This window comes from Alnus glutinosa, chromosome 1 (genome assembly GCF_958979055.1).
Source record: "Alnus glutinosa chromosome 1, dhAlnGlut1.1, whole genome shotgun sequence".
NCBI classification, from domain to species: Eukaryota; Viridiplantae; Streptophyta; class Magnoliopsida; order Fagales; family Betulaceae; genus Alnus; species Alnus glutinosa.
The window spans coordinates 33,394,906-33,415,144 of record NC_084886.1 but is presented as its reverse complement, the minus strand read 5'-3'; the positions used below and the strand labels follow the sequence as shown (position 1 = coordinate 33,415,144).

At 38.8% G+C, this 20,239-nt stretch overlaps 1 protein-coding gene across 1 annotated transcript; it reads right to left on the bottom strand.

Moving 5' to 3' along the window:
• Positions 1–2,169: 2,169 nt before the first annotated feature.
• LOC133878820 (calmodulin-like protein 3) lies at positions 2,170–3,038 on the bottom strand. Its single transcript, XM_062317366.1, has one exon. It carries the CDS (start codon positions 2,878–2,880, stop codon positions 2,431–2,433), a length of 450 nt encoding a protein of 149 aa, XP_062173350.1. The 5' UTR covers positions 2,881–3,038; the 3' UTR covers positions 2,170–2,430.
• Between the last annotated feature and the right edge of the window lie 17,201 nt (positions 3,039–20,239).

The following is a 20,239-nucleotide window of genomic DNA, read 5'->3' as shown; positions in this document are numbered from 1 at the left end:
AAAAAAAAAAAAAAAAAAAAAAACAGCCTCCATTGCATGATTACGTTAATTTTAAAAGATCGAAAGAGGAAAATAAAATATAGAACAAGTCTACTCGTTTCCAAAGGGTTATGATAGATTTTGATGGCGATTTTTTTAATAATTAACATGACATTATTGTTGGAAATATCTAAACTGCAAGTTGCAGCAATTAGACCGAGTAAAATGCCTCCGGACTCCCGACACCTTATTCAATCCAAACCATACCATATTTTTTTTTTTAAGGTCCGCCTATCAAATATATATATTGAAGAAATATATGAAAAAGAAAGAGTAAAAAAGAAATATCCAAAGTATAAAATAGACTATATTGTATTGAAGTAGTGAATATAATAATATTACATAGGTCTCTATTTATACAGATACAATGAGTAGTGAATGAGAAATTCTAAATTACATAAGGTAGGAAATAAACCCTAATAGTAAAGACAATAAACTTAGAAAATAATACAATATTCTTAACACCGCAGAAGAGTACCGGCCGAGAATAAATACTCATTAGATCTAAATTAAAATTCAATATTATTGAAAGCATAAGTATCACCTATGATATGTGCTCACGTGGCTACCAAGATAAGTGTCAATATTTTAAGATGGGTGACGTAAAGGTCCGTTAAAAAAAATAGACAGAGGACTAATGAAAGTACTAATTGAATTTTTTCATTAAAGACATATACCACCTATAACGCTTTTTAAAACTAAAACAACGATTTAATTTAAGGTCTAACCACACATACTTATAAGCTACTTAACCTCAATACGGCACCTAAACCAAATCCGTCTAAATATATTCGAGTCATTCAAAAAAAGAACAGAAAAGAGACAAATGATTTTGTATGTATAGACCTTTTCGTCCACACGCTTTTTTTAGCATCGAAACAATCAAAGGTTGAAACGTCGATGATATTGTTGAGTACATTGAAAACGTTACTCCACTCCAAAACAGCTGGGCTGCCAACTAATAATGATTACACTTACAACATTTTGCTCGTGGGTGGTTGTTGGTTCCCTGTTGTCCTTTTGTGGTTTCCCTTTTTTTTTTTTTTTTTTTTTTTTTTTTTTTTTTTTTTTTTTTTTTTTTAAGGTAAATAAAAAGAGATTACAACTAAAGATAATAAATTAAGGCCGGACAACCTAACAAAAAACATCAAAAAAAGTAGACAGCAAGAGGCAATACATCAAATGAATGACACGGGCCTATTAATTCTTGGCACGAATGTCAGAAACGCATGCCACCAGTAAAGGCCGTTAACGGTGTGTATAGAGTATTGATGAACCCTTCTTCTTCTTGTTGCGCTTGAAAATTGACAATTTATTATATGATTCGTTAATTTGACATAAATTCAATACGAAATTAAAAAGTTAAGGTTAAAGAGTCTGACTTGTTTAATTAAATGGGTTGGGTTAAAATGGAATTATATTATAGTTTAATTTTATACTCATGCATTAACATGATCTAAATCCTACACGCGATATAATAGATGATAATTTTTTACATGACTTGCAAGCTTAACATGAATCCAATACAAAATTAGAAAGTTAGGGTTGAGAGATTTGATACGTTTAATTAAGGAATAATTGCATTATTGATCCTGCACGCCACCCCCATTGGCTAGGGGTGGCCTACATTATTTTTTATTTTATTTTTTTAAAAATAATTTTTAAGTTTTATTTATCTATATTTTTTTATTGTAATGAACATGTGTTGATTTCTTCTTGGGTATAACGTGGCAAATTAACGGAATCTATTAACTTGGTGGACGGAAAACGGGTTCAGTGAGTGATTCATAATTATAGTTTATCATAAAGATCTTCCATGAATTTTTTGTACTACATAGAGTGTTTTTGTAATTTAGGTCAACCCTATAGATCAATGGTGCAATTATTCATTTAATTAAATTGGTCGGACTAGGGTTAACTTATACAGTCTTATATCCATACATAAACACAATTTAAACTAAACACATGAACACATATTGTCATCCCTACTTGCGACTAGCAGGATGATCCTAATCATTTTCTTATAAAATCTTACTCATCCATAATCATAATAATAATAATAATAATAATTAAAAAATAAAAAAAAAGGTTGATTAGAGTTGATGGATGGATGGATGTATTTCGGTAAAATGCAAGAAAAGAAGGCGGGTTCCCTTAGATCATCATCCAGATTATGAATCCGATCCATATGATATCAATATATACAAAATGACACAGATCGATCGAGCAAAAAAAATAAAATAAAATAAAATAAGAGATAAAAAGAAGAAAATTAAAACCACAAACAAAGCAATTTAAAAAAGAAAAAAGAAAAAAGAAAAAGTGGAAAACAATCTCTTCATATATATGATATGAAGGTTTACGTTGATGTACGTTATCCGAATGAAGTAATTAATTAAATCCACCTGCCTTCATCATTTGCTTAAACTCGTTATAATTAACCATGCCATCTCCGTCCACGTCCACCTTGGTTATCATCTTCTTGCAGTCCTCTACCGTCCTCCCTTGCTTAAGCCCAAGAGAGCCCAAAACCGACCTCAGCTCATCCACCGTGATAAACCCGTCGCCGTTCCGATCAAACACGTTGAAAGCCTCCTTCATGTCCTCCTCCTCCTCCTCCTCCCGCTCCTCCATTATGTTTTGGTACAACTCTCCGAACTCCTCGATATCCACGCAACCGTCTCCGTTGATGTCGATCTTGTCGATCATCTGGCTCAGGTCCTTGTCCGGGATAAAGATTCCCAACTTCTCCAACGAGTCGTTTAGCTCTTTCTTCGTGATCCGCCCGTCCCCGTTCCGATCAAACAGTTGAAACACGCGCTTTAACTCGGTCTGATCCATTTACCGGCCTTTAATTTGGGTGGTAAGGGATCCACGAAAACCAAGAAGATGGAACAAAATTAACAAAAGGCAAACGAAGCAATATAGGTGGCAAGGGAAGAGTGAGAGGGATGGATTGTGCGGATGGAGGGTGTTTTGTGGTTGAGCAAAACTGAGAGAGAAAAATGGGTGCTTAAATAGATCGATCAGCAGGAGAGAGAATTTGAGCAGTCCACGTCATATTAATTACATTACATTTGGTTTTATTACTCTCTCGATTGATTGGCTTTATGTATCTACCGGATAAATTTATCGTTAAATCGATGAGGTTGTATATAAATTTTAAAAAATAGATATATAAACTTATCATTAAATCAGTGAGACTATTGTTTCAAAAATAAATAATTATCCAAACTCTATACACTAAATAACATGAAGGAAGGTGTTAGAAAAACACCCGGTGCACACCTTGGGGCTCATATGTAGTGAGTCTCACACCATGTGTGCACCTAATTTGCACCGGGTATTTTTTTGACATTTTCTTAACGTCAATGCAAACGCTACAAAAAGAAGCAGAAATCCTTTAACAATGTGAAAATCTAAAATTGAACTTGTAAAATTACTTACATATTGATTCCACATATTTAAGTTTAAATTATAAAGCATAATTTATATTAATAAAAAAATCAATATAGTTTGAACTAAATTGTAACTAAATATTTTGATGGGTTGGGTGGAGAAAGGGTGGCATTGGATCCATCGTTAGGGAGAATTGGTGGTGGTGGCCCTGGAGAGCTGTCCTTTTACGCGGTATTAGATGGACTGTCCCCCAGCTGCCTCTTTTTCTTTCTTTCTTTTACGCGGTATTAGTCTATGAGATCAAGAAAAGGCATATTATTATAATTAGTTTTACAATTTTCAATTACAAAGACGCGTAGTTATAATTGTTCCTTCACTAACCTACTTATTGCTTTGAAATTTTATATTCTTATTATCAGAGAGAGAAAGAGGGGGAAATGTGACCGTTGATAACGGATCTGTAATTAAAAAGAAAAGAAAAGAGAGACGTTGGGGACTGCGACCCGCCCATCCCATTAATAAGGCCGGCTGATCATGGCCATTGGATGATCTCAACGGCTCCTTATGCTTGATTGATGGAGGTGGCGACACGTGGGCATTTTACTACTACTACTAGTCCTAATAGATTGATGGCAATATGGCTCCCTCATTGATATGGACTTTGGACGGCCTTGAAAAGGACCCCATCGTTTCTGTAATTCTTGCAAAAGTTGGAGGGTATTATTTTTAAAAAGATTTATAGCTACTCACTTTTAAGTCACTTATATTTTATTTTCTATTGTCTATTTCAATTCTTTATTTCATCTTTTATTATGGAGGCCTGCAACAGATATTATGTATAACGTTTCATAAAAAGCGTTAATCCATATGTACGTTATCATTTTAAAAATATTAACCAATATTTTTATACAACCATTCATAAGAATCAAGGTAAAAAGTCAACACTCGTGGTTGTCTTTATAATATCTACAAATTCTGATTAGGCTAAATTTAGCGTGTGTTTTAGTGTCCGTATCTGCAACTTGCCTAAGAGTGAAAATCAAGACACGTTTACTTGCTTATTTGGCGCAGAGCAATTGGATTAGATAGTGTTTAATTTATAATATTTAATGTGACAATAATGGAATGGTCGAATTTTATTAAGATTGTGTCCTAGTGTCCTTTTTTTTTCTTCTTAATTTAGCAGGGTTTTTTTTTTTTTTTTTTTTTTATCTTAATTTTATGATGGGTTGACTAAAAGCTACTAAAATGCTCTACACACAAGAGACAAGTGAGGTTTTTCTTATCAATTATAATAATATTTATATTTATATATATATATTACAGGTGGCCATAGTTAATGCTGTACAATGTTTGTGGGGGGAATCTTGGCATATATGTGGGCTTTAATCACGGAGGCACACGCGCCAAATCTGAGGGGGATGTCAACGGTGCCAGCTCTCACTTCTTTTCTTATGCGCACAGCACAGTCTGCAGTCGCACTTAAAAGAAAATGTTAGATTTACAACACCATCACAACAATTACACAACAACTCTTCACATGAGGGTGGCCTCATACACTGGGGCCCACCCTCATATGAGGAGTTATTGTGCAGTTGTTGTGATGGTGTAGTGTAAGAATCAAATCCCGCACTTAATGGAAAATGCTAAATGTACAACTCCTTTGTACAACTTGGACACAATCCTCACTCACAATACGGTGGGGCCCACACAATTATCTCCCCACACCGAATGAGCCTAAGGGTACAAATTTTGGTGAAATCTATTTTTTTTTTTAAATATATGCATCCACATTATATTTTTATTAAAAAGTTAAATACATATTTGGTACTTATAATTTAAAAAATTTATTTTTTGGTACCTCAATTTCATTTTACATTATAGATAGTACCTGAATTTTGAAAAAAGACAAACTTGGTATATCTGTCTATTTTTCCGTTCAATATTTAACGGTCTCTCACACGTGGCACAATATAAAAAAATTTTAAAAATAAAAAATAAAAATATTTAAAAATTAATTAAAAAGTTATAATTAATAAAACTTAAAAAAAAATATTAATTTTTTTTTTTTTTTTTAAAAAAAAAAAGAGCCACCCCCTTGGCCGGCCTGTGGGTAGCCGAACCATCCCCGTGGCCTTGGGGGTGGCTCAGCCACCCCCAAAGGCCAAAACCCTCCTATATATATATATATATATTTTTTTTTTTTCTTTTTAGCCATTAGAGGTGGCCGAACCACCTCTATGAGCTATGAGGGTGGTTCGGCTACCCCCAAAAACCAAAATCCTCACAAATTTTTATTTTTCTTCTTTTTCCTCTTTGGCCATAAGGGTAGCCGAACCATCCCCATGGGGGGTGGTTTGGCCACCCCATGCCAGCTAAGGGGGTGGCTCATTTTGCCCTGAGTCACCCCTTTTTTTTTTATAGTTTTTTTTTTTTTTTTAAAAAAGTTTTTAATATTTTTTTTAAGTTTATTAATTTTAATTTTTTAATTAATTTTTAAAGATTTTTGTTTTTTATTTTTTAATTTTTTTTTTATATTGTGCCATGTGTCAACCATTTCAACCCTCAATGGTTGACATGTGGCAGACTGTTAAATGTTGGACGAAAAAATAGACGGAGGTACTAAGTTCGTCTTTTCCCAAAATCCAATTACCATTTGTGATGCAAATTAAAACTGAGATACCAAAAAATAAAGTTTTTAAACCATAGGTACCAAATATGTATTTAACCCTTTTACTAACCCTATTCATGCGGTTATTATTTGCTATCTGCATATTACGTAATGAGCATTTTGAGTCAATTTTAGTCTTTTGAGCATTCTTTGGATCTTTATTATAACATATTTTAAATGTTTTTTAAAATAATTTATGTCAATTTTTAGTATTTTGGACTCTTTTTTTTTTAAGCAATAATCTTTTGAAAAAATATATATATATATTTTATTTTATTTTTGGAACAAAAAGCTCTGCTTCTTCATTAATTAGAAAAATAACTGATCCCAAAATTACAAGAATTTAGGATCTAGGGACTCGTTGTTCCCTAGTAACAATCTCATGAATACATAAAAGAATATTTTCTAGCCAAACATCATCTACAAAAGCAGCAGCCGCAGATTTTGCGAGAACATGAGCTGCTTCGTTGAAAGCTCTTGACACATGGACGAAAGAATAAGTTCTGAAGTAACTCAAAACTTGGTGAATACCTTTGATGAAATGGCCAACTCAGGAGTAATAAGGTGCACTGGAATTCACCTCTTTGATAACCTTCATGGCATCTCCTTCAAAGATCACATAAAAAAAACTCACTTCCTTAGTGAAAATAACTGCATATGATGCTGTCATAAATTATGTTGTATGAGAGTCAGTGGACAACCTCAGTGTTAGTCGTTTTTCCCCCAAAGGATTACCCATACAGTCCCTTGCCACAATGCTAACGCCCACAAATGTGGTCTGTTTGTTTATGGTTGCATCGAAGTTTATCTTAATAACACCTATGGGAGGGGGATTGGGCACCTGTTCATCTCCCAACATTGGTACTGGAGCCAATTCATCATTATACATACATCTTTTGAATTCATCAACATTAGTCACCGCGGCTGCATGGGTATTATTTGAATCTTCAATAGTTCCCTCAAAAAGCATGGCATTTCGTTGGAACCAGACCCTCCTAGATATAACATCAAAATTAGGCTTGGCAATTCGGGTTAGCGGGTCAGGTTCGTGTCAACCCGGCTGACCCGATTACATATACTGGTTCAACACGAACCCGACCTGATCATTAATCGGGTTAGAACGTACGACCCGAACACGACCCGGTTGTGAACCGGGTAACATGAACCCGATCCCCTTAAACACAATTGAACTCAGTGTTATTTGGAGCCCCGTTATGAACTTCTAGAGTTTTGGTGGATCTTGTTTCTTGTGGTCATGACCCCAGACCCATCACCCACTGCTTGTAAGGCTCTGTAGGAGATGCAATTGGGTCATCTGGTCCTTGGAGTCTTGCAGATTGTCTGGGTAGGAACACTGACGGCAAATAATCTCTCACACCGATGAAGGTGCAGGTGGTTGTCGAGGACCGAGAGAGGGATACCCAGTTGGCGGGCTTGCTCCTCGGTGCGTTTCGAGGTGGGAATTCCGACGATGTTGGATAGCTGACCGGTTTGGAGGAGGTGGTGGATCCGGTGCCGAGGCCGAGGACCATGCCGGGCTTGACATAGTCCACGGCCTTGTCGGCGGCGAGCTTCTTGAGGTCGTCTTGCGTGAGGATTGGAGCGGAGAGGGCTTTGATGGAGATGGGTTTGCAGGAGTGGGTGCGTAGGTGAAAGGGTTTTGGGTTGTGTGGGCTAAGAGGGCTAGAGGTTTGGTGGGGTAGGGAGGAGAAGTTGGAGAACGACTGGGAGAGGGACAAGGAAGAGGCCATTTCTGAGTGGAGCACTGGAGATGAGAAACAAGAGAAGCGTGGTGGAGATTGTGGTTTTGAGATGGGTTTATAGGTGCAGTGATGAAAACACTGAAAATGGCCAAAAGGCGTGCGGTGTGAGAAATCTGATCTGAATCACTAATTTTTTATTTTTATTTTTTTTATTTTTTAAAGGATCTGTGTCATAATCGTGTTTCGCGGGTCAACCCAACGGGTCATAATCGTCTTCGTGCCGGGTTCGTGGGTCGTGTCAAAAATTGCCAACCCTAAGCAAAATAGTCCATCTAGTCTTGGTCAAAACGGTTAAGGCACGCCAAGAAAATTTTCGTAAAAGAAAGGTCAATAAAAGCACACATCTGGAAAATTGATTGGCCAGCACTCTAGACATCCTGTGCTGCTAGACAGGACCACGGGGCATGAACAATCGTTTCCTCCTCTTGCCTACACCAGGGACATCTGTCATCCTCGACCACCTGATGTTTGAACAGATTCTGCTTAGTGGGAAGGATGTTGATTTCACATTACTTTAGCATTTTTGCCCAAGTGTTACACGAGAAAGCAACATAGCTAACCAAACTAATGTAAACAGAACCTATACCTAATCCAAAACGACATATATATATATATATATACCTAATTCAAAATAGCATTTTTTTCAACGTATTTTTTATTACGAAAGATCAAGTAGAAAAGAGAGAGAGAGAGAGTGGGGGGGGGGGGGGGGGGGGGGAAGAGGGGAGAGTAAAGAAAATAAACAGATTAAAAGATGCTGCATTGAACTTTCATATATTAAAGTTCATTATAGCAAAATGGATGGAGATACTCTATTTTGAAATATCTATTCGAGGGATAAAGTGGCTCATAATAGCTATATTTAGTTATTATGAGCCATATGAAGAGTATGCTGGATATGCTCTATAAAAATAGGAAGAAAATGTTTCGAGAGAAGGAGAGAGCGTAACTCTTCTATAAAAACAAAATTCTCATAAATTATTATTCAATAAATAAAACACGAGATATTTCTAAAAAATAACTAAGCTTGTGCTCACTTTTATAGGTGTGGACCTTCCTTACCACATCCATCCTGCCACCCCAAACTCGTCTAGTGGACATTGTGAGGTCACCAGATCACCACCATGGTGGCTGCCACCATTGTGGAGTAGCTACATATTTTTCAACTTTTTATTTTTTTGTTTATTATTTAGAAAAATATTCGTTGAATCAAAGATCAGAATCGTGCCCTTATTTATCAATTTTTTTTTTTGTTTTTTAGAAACACCCCTAAAAACTTTACCAAACGAGTTTTCTTCTATGGGCCATACATACTACACTTTTTTTTATAAAAAAATGTAACGCACCAAATCAATTCTCAAATTTTCTTTTGTGTTTTCAAATAGTTATAACCATTAGAAAACTTTCTTTCATTTTTTTTTTCTTCACATAGTTATGACTGTTAAAATGTTATAGTTTTTAATGTTTAACTCCAACATACCTCTTATGGGCTAAGATCCAACCCAAGTGCACCAATAATGTGCCACTTTCCGCCACACACGCACACCTACCTAATCATTTCGATGCAAAACTGAAGCATATCCACAAGACGCCCTCTCATCTCCTTTAAATTACTAGGGAAAAATACAAAATTAGTCCTTGTAGTTGCACTCATTTGCAATAAGCTCTATGAGGTCTAAAAAATTATTTAAACTCATCGTGATAAAAATAAGTGGCAAATTAATCCCCACCCAGAACTTCTATTTGTAATTTTGACAGAAATCGTCAATCTGCCACATCAACACCAATATTAAAAAGGGGAAACTTCACTTACCCTCTGAATTGTCACCTCTTTTGCAATGTCCCCCTAAAGTTCAAAACCTCTCCAATTAGTGTATCGAACTTTTAATTTTTTGCCATGTCCCATCTCCGTTAGGATTTGGGTTAAATCAGATGGTAGAAGGGGTAAAATGACCTTTATACCCTTGAAAATTTAATAAAATTTCAAATCCACCCTTACTTGCAAATAATTTTTTTTTTTTTTTTTTTTTTTTTTGAAAAAACAACAAATAAAAAATGTGACCCATCATCGGTCACTAAGTGACCCATGGTTATGGGTCACCAGACCTAGCTATGGGGTTTGGTCCCCCAGGGCCATGATCTTGTGACCCACAGCGGGTCATTAGGTGACCCACGGTCGTGGGTCTCCTTGTGACCACTATGGTTCTGGTGACCCATAACGGGTCAAAGGTGACCCAACGTTGGGTCACACCATTGGGTCACTTGTTCGTGGGTTGCAAGGTGGGTGGGTTAGATCCACCCATACCATTTATTTTTTAAGAAAAAAATGAGGGCATTGTGGGAATTTCACATCCCTCCATTAGGATTTTTGTAAATTACTAGAGTGAGAGGTCTTGAACTTTAGGTGGGACATTGCAAAAAGGGTGACAATTCAGGGGGCTAAGTGAAGTTTTACGTAATAAAAATGATGCGTGTCCAATTTGATTGGTCAATATCAAAAGCCACACTCGATGTAACACCTCGGTCCCACATTTGAAAGATGAGTAGCTCACATAGACTGGGTAGTTTATAAAGACAATAATGGGTGCTAAGTTTCACATTGGTTTTTTACTAAGTGAGATTTTGCTCTTATAAGTATTTTAGGGAAGTTTCAAATTGAGTAGTTCTTTTGGAGTCATAGTGCAGATGTGGCTAACGTTTTTCACTAAGCTGTTACAAATGGAATCAGAGAAACCCAATATTGCCATGTGGTACTGGGGAGCACTGCATAACGTGAGCCTGACAAGGACGTCAGGGATTTAATGGCGGGAGGGGGGAGATTGTAACATCATGTTCCTACATTTGAAAGATGAGTAGCACACATAGAGTAGGTAGTTTATAAAAACACACAAGAGTGCTAAGTCACACATTGATTCTTTACTAGGAGAGACTCAACTTTATAAGCGATTATAGGGAAGCTCCAAACTGACAGTCCTTCGTTTATTTGGGTCGTTACACTAGAGTTGTCGTGTCATTTATTTACCGCCACATGATTTCGATGTCACCCTGAACCACTACATCAACAAGGTTAAAAAAATCAAAAATTAAAACTTACCCCAAGTCTTCCTCTCAATATCGCTCATCCAGCCCAAACCTAGATCTTCCATTCCCGATACCAAGGCAATCTACATCTCCTAATATAAAGAGTTTCACACGGTGCCATGCCAATGCCAGCCTGAAAGCTAATTCTCTAAGTGAATTCTGTGAACGTTATGTACTAGATCATGCTGCCCTTAAAATCAATACATAAGCTCTCAATCGTTCTTCTATGGTTTGTATCATTTTCTTTGACTGACTGTCGGTCTGAGGATGAAAAGTCACGCAAAGATTCAAACCTTTTACCACGGTCGATTGTAAACCTGCTAGTATCTTGATGTGAAACAAGGTCAAGATTTGGTACGATTGGCATTGGTACCCATGTAGTCGTTCTATATCATAGGTGTGTATGTCTGCTAGCCGATCCACAGAAAGGTGACGTGATCGATAAGAAATGTGTCGTTTTCCTTACCCAATCAACTACCACTACTATGCATCTTGACCCAAAAAATCTATTGTGGCCCATCTCTAAATATTAGTCTTACTTAATATGTCAAAGATTTACTCTTAGACCCAAGAATTTCGAATTTAGTTAAGTATCGAACATTATCCAATACCAAATCCATTCCTCGAAGATACCTCAAAATCCTTGATTTACATAATGCATACTTTTCGTCTTAAAAGTTGAATATGTCCTTGTTGGGGATCATGATCTAATCAAAGTATGCGTAGGGGAATACCGATCCTAGAAATTTTTTTTTCAAGATAAACAAGGTTAGATTAATTAAACTAACATGTTCAGAGTACTTACAATCGAAATTGGTCTCTCTTAGGCTACTAGATCCAGTTGACTTTGGTTGATTTGCTCCTTGCATGTTGAATGGTGAAGAACGTGTTCTTCGTGTTCTTGACTCAACCTCTAAATCTTCTCTCTGATGACTGAATATGACCGTGAGTGTGGGCTCACAACTTGAAGTAGTAAATTGGTAAATAATACTTTTCTATGACCCTTTATTTATAGACTTGGATTTACACTCATGATAGAGTTATGAGATAAGATAGAGCTGTAACATAAATAGGATTGGATTCACAGGAGAACTACAATTTCAATCCCTACTATCTAGGTAGCATAGATAGGATATGAGTCATAATTCCTCCTCCTTCTTAGTAGGGTGCACCGTCAAGTGGGAGTGAAACACTCCCATTGGTCATGCACCACACATCCATCCCATGCATCTAGGACTAGGATTTTAATCCTAGCTCAATTGCTACTAATTTTTCAGCATGGGCTTCGGTTTTATCCCTTAGGCTCAATGCTCCTTAATCTCTTCTTAAGCCTTTTGGAATTAATTCCAAGAGCCCATAGCTCTTAAATACCTAAGCCCATATGAAATTAATTTTTTAAGCCCATAGCTATTTAATTGCTTAAGCCCATAGAAAATTCATTAATAAGCCCAATCATCTATAAGTAATGAGCCACTTAGGAATCATATTCCTTTGGCATATGTTTTATCAAATAAAATAATCCAAAATAAATAAATACATAACCGAGGCTCATAGAATATGGTCAATCTACATCAACTCAAAGACTAAGGAAAAAAATACAATTAGCTTTAAATAGGTCTGTGACAATATCACACGACCCTATTTAATTACAATTGATTCCACTAAAAAAATGTGACTGCACTCTAATATGTATTTTTAAATTCGCGACATGCTTATTTATTATATGTTACGCCTCCATGTAATCATTTCGTAGTCGAACTAAAGTCAATACACCGTTACTTAGTTCACTACCTCTTTTCTTGATACTCCTGATTTAATTACATGATATATCATTTTTGTACCTTGTGAGTTTTTTATCTCACATTGCACAAAACAAAGTTTCAGTAAATACCATTGAAACACTCAGGCCCAAGCTTTAGGATAATCAATCACATTATATCTACATCAAGGGTAATATTCATTATCGCTTTGTTCTATTACAAAGGATTTGGATTCCTTCTTGAAGAAGACCTTCCCCCAATGCTACATGCGATCATCCAACGTACAGAAGTATTGACTAGCGATTTGATCTCATTCTTGTACATCAAAGTGACCTACACTTTATGTTAGGTTGTGATTGGCTACATTCTATTTGGACAAAATCACTTATATGTAAAGATGCTTTTTAACAAGGATTTCATTATTCAGAAGTGTTCGGAAGTTTCTGCACTGTTTGCAAGTCAAGAAAAATCGGTTCCCTGACAACCGTCCGGACGACGTGCCATCTCGTCTGGATGCTCATCTGTCCATAGTTCCAGCCATCCGGACGACGTGCCATACCGTCTGGATGCCCGACAAACCAAGCATCATTTGTCCGAACGATGTGGATTTCCGTCCGGACCCTCCACTATATCGTGAAGCTTCTGTTCCAACTTGCATCCGTTCGAACGTCTCAACAGCCCGTCTTGACGACGTCCAGTGATCGATCAGCTTCAGATTTTCTTTCCAAGTTCAAATAAGGGAAGATTGATGCAACCGTCTGGACGACGTGGATTCCCGTCCGGATGCGCTCATACATAAGGTAAGAATCACAATTCAAATACAATCGTCTAGACGTCAGTCAGCTTGGTTTGGACGCACGTTCAACAGATATGGAAATTGCGTATTCAACTTCAACCGTTCGGACGCCAGCCTATCATGGTCTGAACGCACGCTAAACAGATATGAAAATTGCGTGTTGAAGATCAACCGTCCGGACGGTCATTCCCCTTGGTTCGGACGCGTGAAGCCTTATATGGAAATTACTTGCAGTGGACGTGCGACCGTCCGGACGACAGTACCTCACCGTCTGGACGCGGCTCTTAAACATGAAAGATTTTCAACAAAAATCTCAAAAATTCTGTCGCACAATTGTCCGTCCAGACGGCTCAGGTCCACCGTCTAGAAGGCGTCCGTACTTATCACAGCAGTCGCCCATTTGAACCCTCAGCCTATAAATAGAGGCCCCTGGGCATTGAGAACTGCAAGAATTCGGTATTGAATTCCATCAGAGCTTAGAGAGTTATTTTGTGAGGTTATTGGAGCTGATCTGTTCTCTCTCAAGCCATTGCAAGTGTGTTGTTGCTGCGCTATAACTGAAGTCTATCTTAGGGGTCAGCCCTAAGATAAAGGATTTCATTTAAGACCCCTTCAGGTAGGAGACCTGGTTGGGAGGCATTCGTGTTGGGTTACACGTTAGAGAGCAAGGTACGATCACTACATCAGGGGTATGTGAGTCTATCCTAGGTTTGGCTGCCCCTGAGTGGTTTTTCTTATCTTGAGTTTCCACTTCATTAACAAAAATACTTGTGTTATTTATTTTTCGCATTGTTTAATTTTGTTAACACAATAAGCACACACTTACTGTTTATTTTAGAAGTCAATTTCATTTTTCAATTGGTATCAGAGCTTGGTACACTCTGAGAAGATTAATTTCTTGAGTGTTATTTATTTTTTACTTCTATTTATTATAATGTCTCAAACTCTTAATTTTGTTCCTGCCTTTGATGGTACGAACTATGGCTATTGGAAGGTACGTATGCGTTTCTTTTTGAAATCTATTGACTGTTGGAGTATTGTTGAAACTGGTTGGACTAAACCAGAGGATGCAACACTCGAACTAGTCCCTTAGAAAAACTCACGTCTTTCAAATGATAAAGCCCTCCATGCTCTATGCCAAGCACTTTCACCATCTGAATTTGCAAAAATTTCAAATTGCGAATTAGTCAAAGAAGCATGGCAAATTTTGGAAACAACATATGAAGGCACTAAACTTGTAAAGTCAAACAAACTTCAAATGTTGATTTCAAAATTTGAAGAAATTAAGATGTTGGAAGATGAGACATTTGGAGAGTTTTACTCCAAGATGAGTGACCTAAGGAACTCCATGGTGAGTCTAGGGAAGCCTATCTCAGATGTAAAACTCAACCAAAAAATTCTAAGATATTTGCCTGAGCGTTTCAGGATCAAGGTAACCACCATTGAAGAAAGCAAAGATCTAGAAGAGATGAAGATTGAAGAGTTGGTGGAATCTCTTCAAACATATGAGCTGTCTCTCCCCCCAGTCAAGAAATTGAAGACCATTGCCTTGAAGGCTTCCAAGAAGAAGGTAGAAGCATCATCTGAAGATGACTCTGAGGAGGAAGAAAAATTTGTGGCTATGTTAGCCAAGAATTTCAGAAGACTAATGAGAGATGATCGATTCAAAAAGAAATTTTTTGAAAAAGTGAAGAAAGCTCCCAGAGAAGTTGAACCTGAGGAAGAAGAAAAGAAGGATCCCAGAGGGCCCAGATGCTTTGAATGCTCAGGTCTTGGGCATATCCGAGCCGATTGCGGGAATCTGAAGAAGGGCAAGGGGAAGGCTTACAATGTGACTCTTAGTGATGAGTCATAAGAAGAAGCCCCAGAGTCCGAGAAATTTCTGGCCTTTGTTGCACCACATGTCGAAGAAGAAGACTCTTATTACTCGGAGCATAGTGATAATGGGGAAGAGCTCAAGGTGGCTTACAAAACACTCTACATAGAGTATGAGAAGCTAAGGGAAGGTCGTAAGCAGCACCTTTATGATCTGAACAGTTTACAAACTGAGAAGAGCTCATTGCTGCTCAGAATACAAGAGCTCGAGGAAAAGCTACTAGAGACGCAACTCCAGCTAGAAATAGTCATTGATGAGAAGCTGACTCGTATGTTGTCTATCCAGAAGAGCCCAACTGACAAGATCAGTCTCGGGTATGTAGCTCCCTCTTCTGATGCTCCTTCTACTTCAAAGAGAAGGACAAGATCAATGATGATGTTCTAGGCACTCAGAAGTCTCATTCCATCAGAAGATCTCCCATATGCCATCACTGCGGTCTAAGTGGGCATGTTCGTCCTCAGTGCTCCCTCCTGAAGGCTCAGAAAGCCAAGGCCAAGAAAGAAGCGCCCCGACAGGCTAATCATGGCACTAGACTTGTGGCCCAGTTTCAGACTCCATGGTATCAGGCTCCCTATTATCAAGCACCAAGATATCAAGCTCCTTGGTCTCATGCACCACGATACCAAGCATCTCAGCATCAGCGGCCTCAGCAGCGATTTGTACCAGCCAATCACAGTGGCACCTCCAAGAACAAATTCAAGCAGTTTAGAAGGCTTCAGAAGGTGGAAGAAGATTAGTACCACAGTGAGCCACCTATCTGGATGCAGAGCATGATGGTGTGGATGATGAAGTCCTGCCACCAACCACCCACAGGAAGGCAGGCTTGGGTCAAGAAGGACAGTCACCCCATGAGGGGGAACAGACGCACCTAGCAGGATCAGGTGTTCATGCCTAGGATTTGGTTCCTAATCCTACGGCATCAGGTTTGATTGCTCATTTCACTTGTTATATTTTGTATGCAATCTAGGAACCAGTTGTGCTTTTGCCCCCTATTTCTCTTGAGAGAATTTTTGCAGGTATTTGTTGGGAAAGACAGAAAAAGTAGGTCGAGCGACTGTTTTTCTGTATTGGCATCATCAGGTTTGATCTTTCCTTGCATATGATGTTTTTCCATATTGCATTTTTTATAATAAAAAAGAAAAAAATTGGGGAGAATTTGCAGGATTTTTCTTTTCTCTTGGCATATCAGATATTGCATGTGTTTTCACCTGATATCTCAATTCTTTGTGCATTAATCTACTCTGCTTAGACATAATTGAGAGTTTATGACTATATCTGCCAAGTGTTTTCCTGTATGTGTAAAAGTAGGATAGCTTCTTTCCTCATGCGATGAAAATGTGCATTATCCAAGACTCCCATAAAGGTACATCTTTCCTTCTCTGACTTTTTGTATCTAGAAATTCTGGATAAGAGAAGGGTTTTTGATAAGATGGTCAAATTGACCATCTGCTAGTTGAACCTAGAACCTAAAAACTCTGGCATTCTCTCTAGGTTGCAGCACCATAAGAATCAAGCAGTAAATCATTTGCATTATGCGCTTTAAATTGTATATTCATTGCTTATGTGCTGAATTTGCTATATGCCTTGCCCTCTACGTGCAAGTAAAATTTTTACTTTGTCCTTCATGGTACAAGTAAAACAATTAGGTGCTGCATCTCAAGGGGAGTGTATCAGATGAGAGTGGCTAGGCCATAGTAAGCTATAAGGTTTGACTTTTGACTAATCTTGCATTGATTTTCTCTCTTGTCTAGAAAATCTAGTTGCTATCTGTCATGTCATTGAAAGTCATACCTTGTGGGTTAAGTCTTCACACACACACGCATTGCAAGAGTTGAGTTGTCTATTTAAATTTTCTATGTCCAGGAAAATATTTGTGCTGATTGAATTCTCAACTCTCTTTTATATCTCTGCTTAGTTTTGAGATGCTCTCTGATTGTGTTATCAGTGGATTATACATGCGTGTTCTGAAACTGACTTGAGAAAAATTGATTTCTGTAAATTTTTCTTCAGTTTTCTGTTTTTCAGTGTGAAGCGTCCGGACGGTCACTCTTGGCGTCCGGACAGGTGGAGCTTAGTCGTCCGGACAGGATCAGGTTACGTCTGGACGAGCGCGGCAACTAACGACCGGACGGTAAGGATACTCGTCCGGAGGCGCGCGACCTGTCCACTTGTTTCCAATGCAGCGCGCGTCCGGACGATGTTATTGCACCATCCAGACGGGGACCCCACATGCCCTATATATAGCTGGTCGCCGCATATCCTCTATACCCCGTCAAAATCTCTTTTTGGCATCTTGTGAGTTATTTCTTACAAGCTTTTGGATTTATCTTGCTCCTTTTTGTCTTTTTGCATCTCTCTCACATTTCAGGTATTTTTCTAGTTTTTTTCTTTTCAGTTTATTTATTTTGAAACTGTTAGAATTTTAATTTTCTTTTAGGAATGTTTTTGAGATTATGAGATGCATATATCTGTCATATTGGGATTATTTGTGGTGATACTTTTTGGGACTACAATGTGATAATTTCTGTCTATATTTTTGAAATAGTCCTTTTTACTGCTGTTATTCTGCCCAATTTTTGTTGTGACCTAACAAGAATATATTTGGATTATTTTTGGCAAAATCTTGTTGGTTTCTTTTTATAGAATCATGTCTACAGGCAGTCCACATCGCAGGGTCCGCCAGAGGACTTGGAAGATCGGGCTGCACTTCAAGCCAAAACTATGGACCACACAGTCATAGCCGAGAGGAATGTGGTCTGCTCTGACATCATGGTGCCACCTCTGGATAGCATCCACGACATTATCTAGACATACCGTTGGGGATATCTTCACACCTGCGGCTGTGTGGTGTACACCAGGCTAGTCAAACTCTTTTATGCCAACCTAGAGGTGGTGTAGGACGATGATTGTGGGTTGGTGCTTCAGTCCACTGTTGCAGGCAATATCATCACTGTTGATCCCCAGGTCATCAGTCACTTCATCCGAGTCCCTGTGCTCAAGATTCTTGGCAGCCCGTATAATGAGGTAGTACTCCCTCCCTCTCTGGATGATCTCAGGGAAATTTTCCATGCTGTTCCACAAGGTGAGGAGCGCTCCACCACCATCAGGATCAATGCTTTATCCCCCTCACACCGCATGCTGGCCAAGATCATTCAGCAAAACATATGGCCTATTGCTCGGCGCAGTGATCTGATTCTAAAACGGGCCAGTTTGTCTATGCGGTTCACCTTCGCTTGCCTTTCTGCCTATGCAAGCATATTCTGGGTGTTATGCTAGAGGCCCGTGATGAGGGCAACACGGGTCTCCCTTTTGGGTGCCTACTCACTCAGATCATTCTTCAGTCGGGAGTCAATGTTACTGGAGAACCGAATATGAAGATTCAGCAGCCCATCAGCAAGCAAACTTTGATGAAGTCCAATGCACAGCTGCGGAGGGATGACTCCGATGATGAGGTGCCCATACCTCTTGCCATGCGTATTGGTTTTCCGGACATGGCTTCATCCTCTCAGACTGTCCCGCCATCTGAGCCGGAGGTCAATTATTCTCAGATCATGGAGGCCTTGACTACCATTCAGGGGCGGATGAGCACTATGCAGGTTTCTATGTCCTCCATGCAGCAGTCCATCACCACTATGCAATTGGAGGTGAACTCCATTAACAAGCATGTGGAGCAGAACCAGCTGGACCTCAAGGAGTGCCTCAAGTATCATCATCCTTCCAGCAGTGATGATGAGGATGATGCGCCTAGGGATGCACCCATGGCAGAGGATGCTTGAGTTTCTTTTCTTTTTGTAGCTATGTTTATTTGTTTTTGAGACATTTGGTTTATATTCTGCTACTTTTGTTAAAATCTTGGACTTATATTACTCTGTTTATCCTGGTCCTTTTGAGACCGTTAGGGGGAGTAATTTTTATTGCAATCGGTTTTTATTACTCAGTTTTACCCTTTGTCCCCTTGTGACACAAAGGGGGAGTAATTTTTATTTTTGGACTGGGAATGTATTTCCAAACCGGTCAAGTGATTTTTGTCCCAGAATGGCCAAAAGGAGAGTTTGTTAGGTTGTGATTGGCTACATTCTGTTTGGACAAAATCACTTATATGTAAAGATGCTTTTTAACAAGGATTCCGCTATTCAGAAGTGTTCCAGAGTTTCTACACTGTTTGCAAGTCAAGAAAAATTGGTTCCCTGACAACCGTCCGGACGACGTGCCATACTGTCCGGACACCCGACAAACCAAGAATCATTCGTCCGAACGATGTGAATTTCCGTCCAGACCCTCCACTGTATCGTGAAGCTTCTGTTCCAGCTTGCATCTGTCTGGACGTCTCAGCAGCCTGTCCGGACGACGTCCAGTGATTGATCAGCTTCAGATTTTCTTTCCAAGTTCAAATAAGGGAAGATTGATGCAACCGTCCGGACGACGTGGATTCCCATCCGGACGCGCTCATACATAAGGCAAGAATCGCAATTCAAATACAACTGTTCGGACGTCAGTCAGCTTGGTCCGGACGCGCGTTCAACATATATGGAAATTGCGTATTCAACTTCAACCATCCAGATGCCTGCCTATCATGGTCCGGATGCGCGCTAAACAGATATGGAAATTGCGTGTTGAAGATCAACCGTCTGGATGGCCATTCCCCTTGGTCCGGACGCTCGAAGCCTTATATGGAAATTACTTGCAGCGGACGTGCAGCCGTCCGGACGATAGTACCTCACCGTCCGGACGTGGCACTTAAATAGGAAAGATTTTCAACGAAAATCTCAGAAATTCTGTCGCACAGTTGTCCGTCCAAACGGCTCAGGTCCACCATCTGGACGGCGTCCGTACTTCTCACAGCAGTCGCCCATT

Coding starts and splice junctions, on each gene's coding strand:
- LOC133878820 (XM_062317366.1), bottom strand. CDS start 2,880: ATGGATCAGACCGAGTTAAAGCGCGTGTTTCAACTGTTTGATCGGAAC.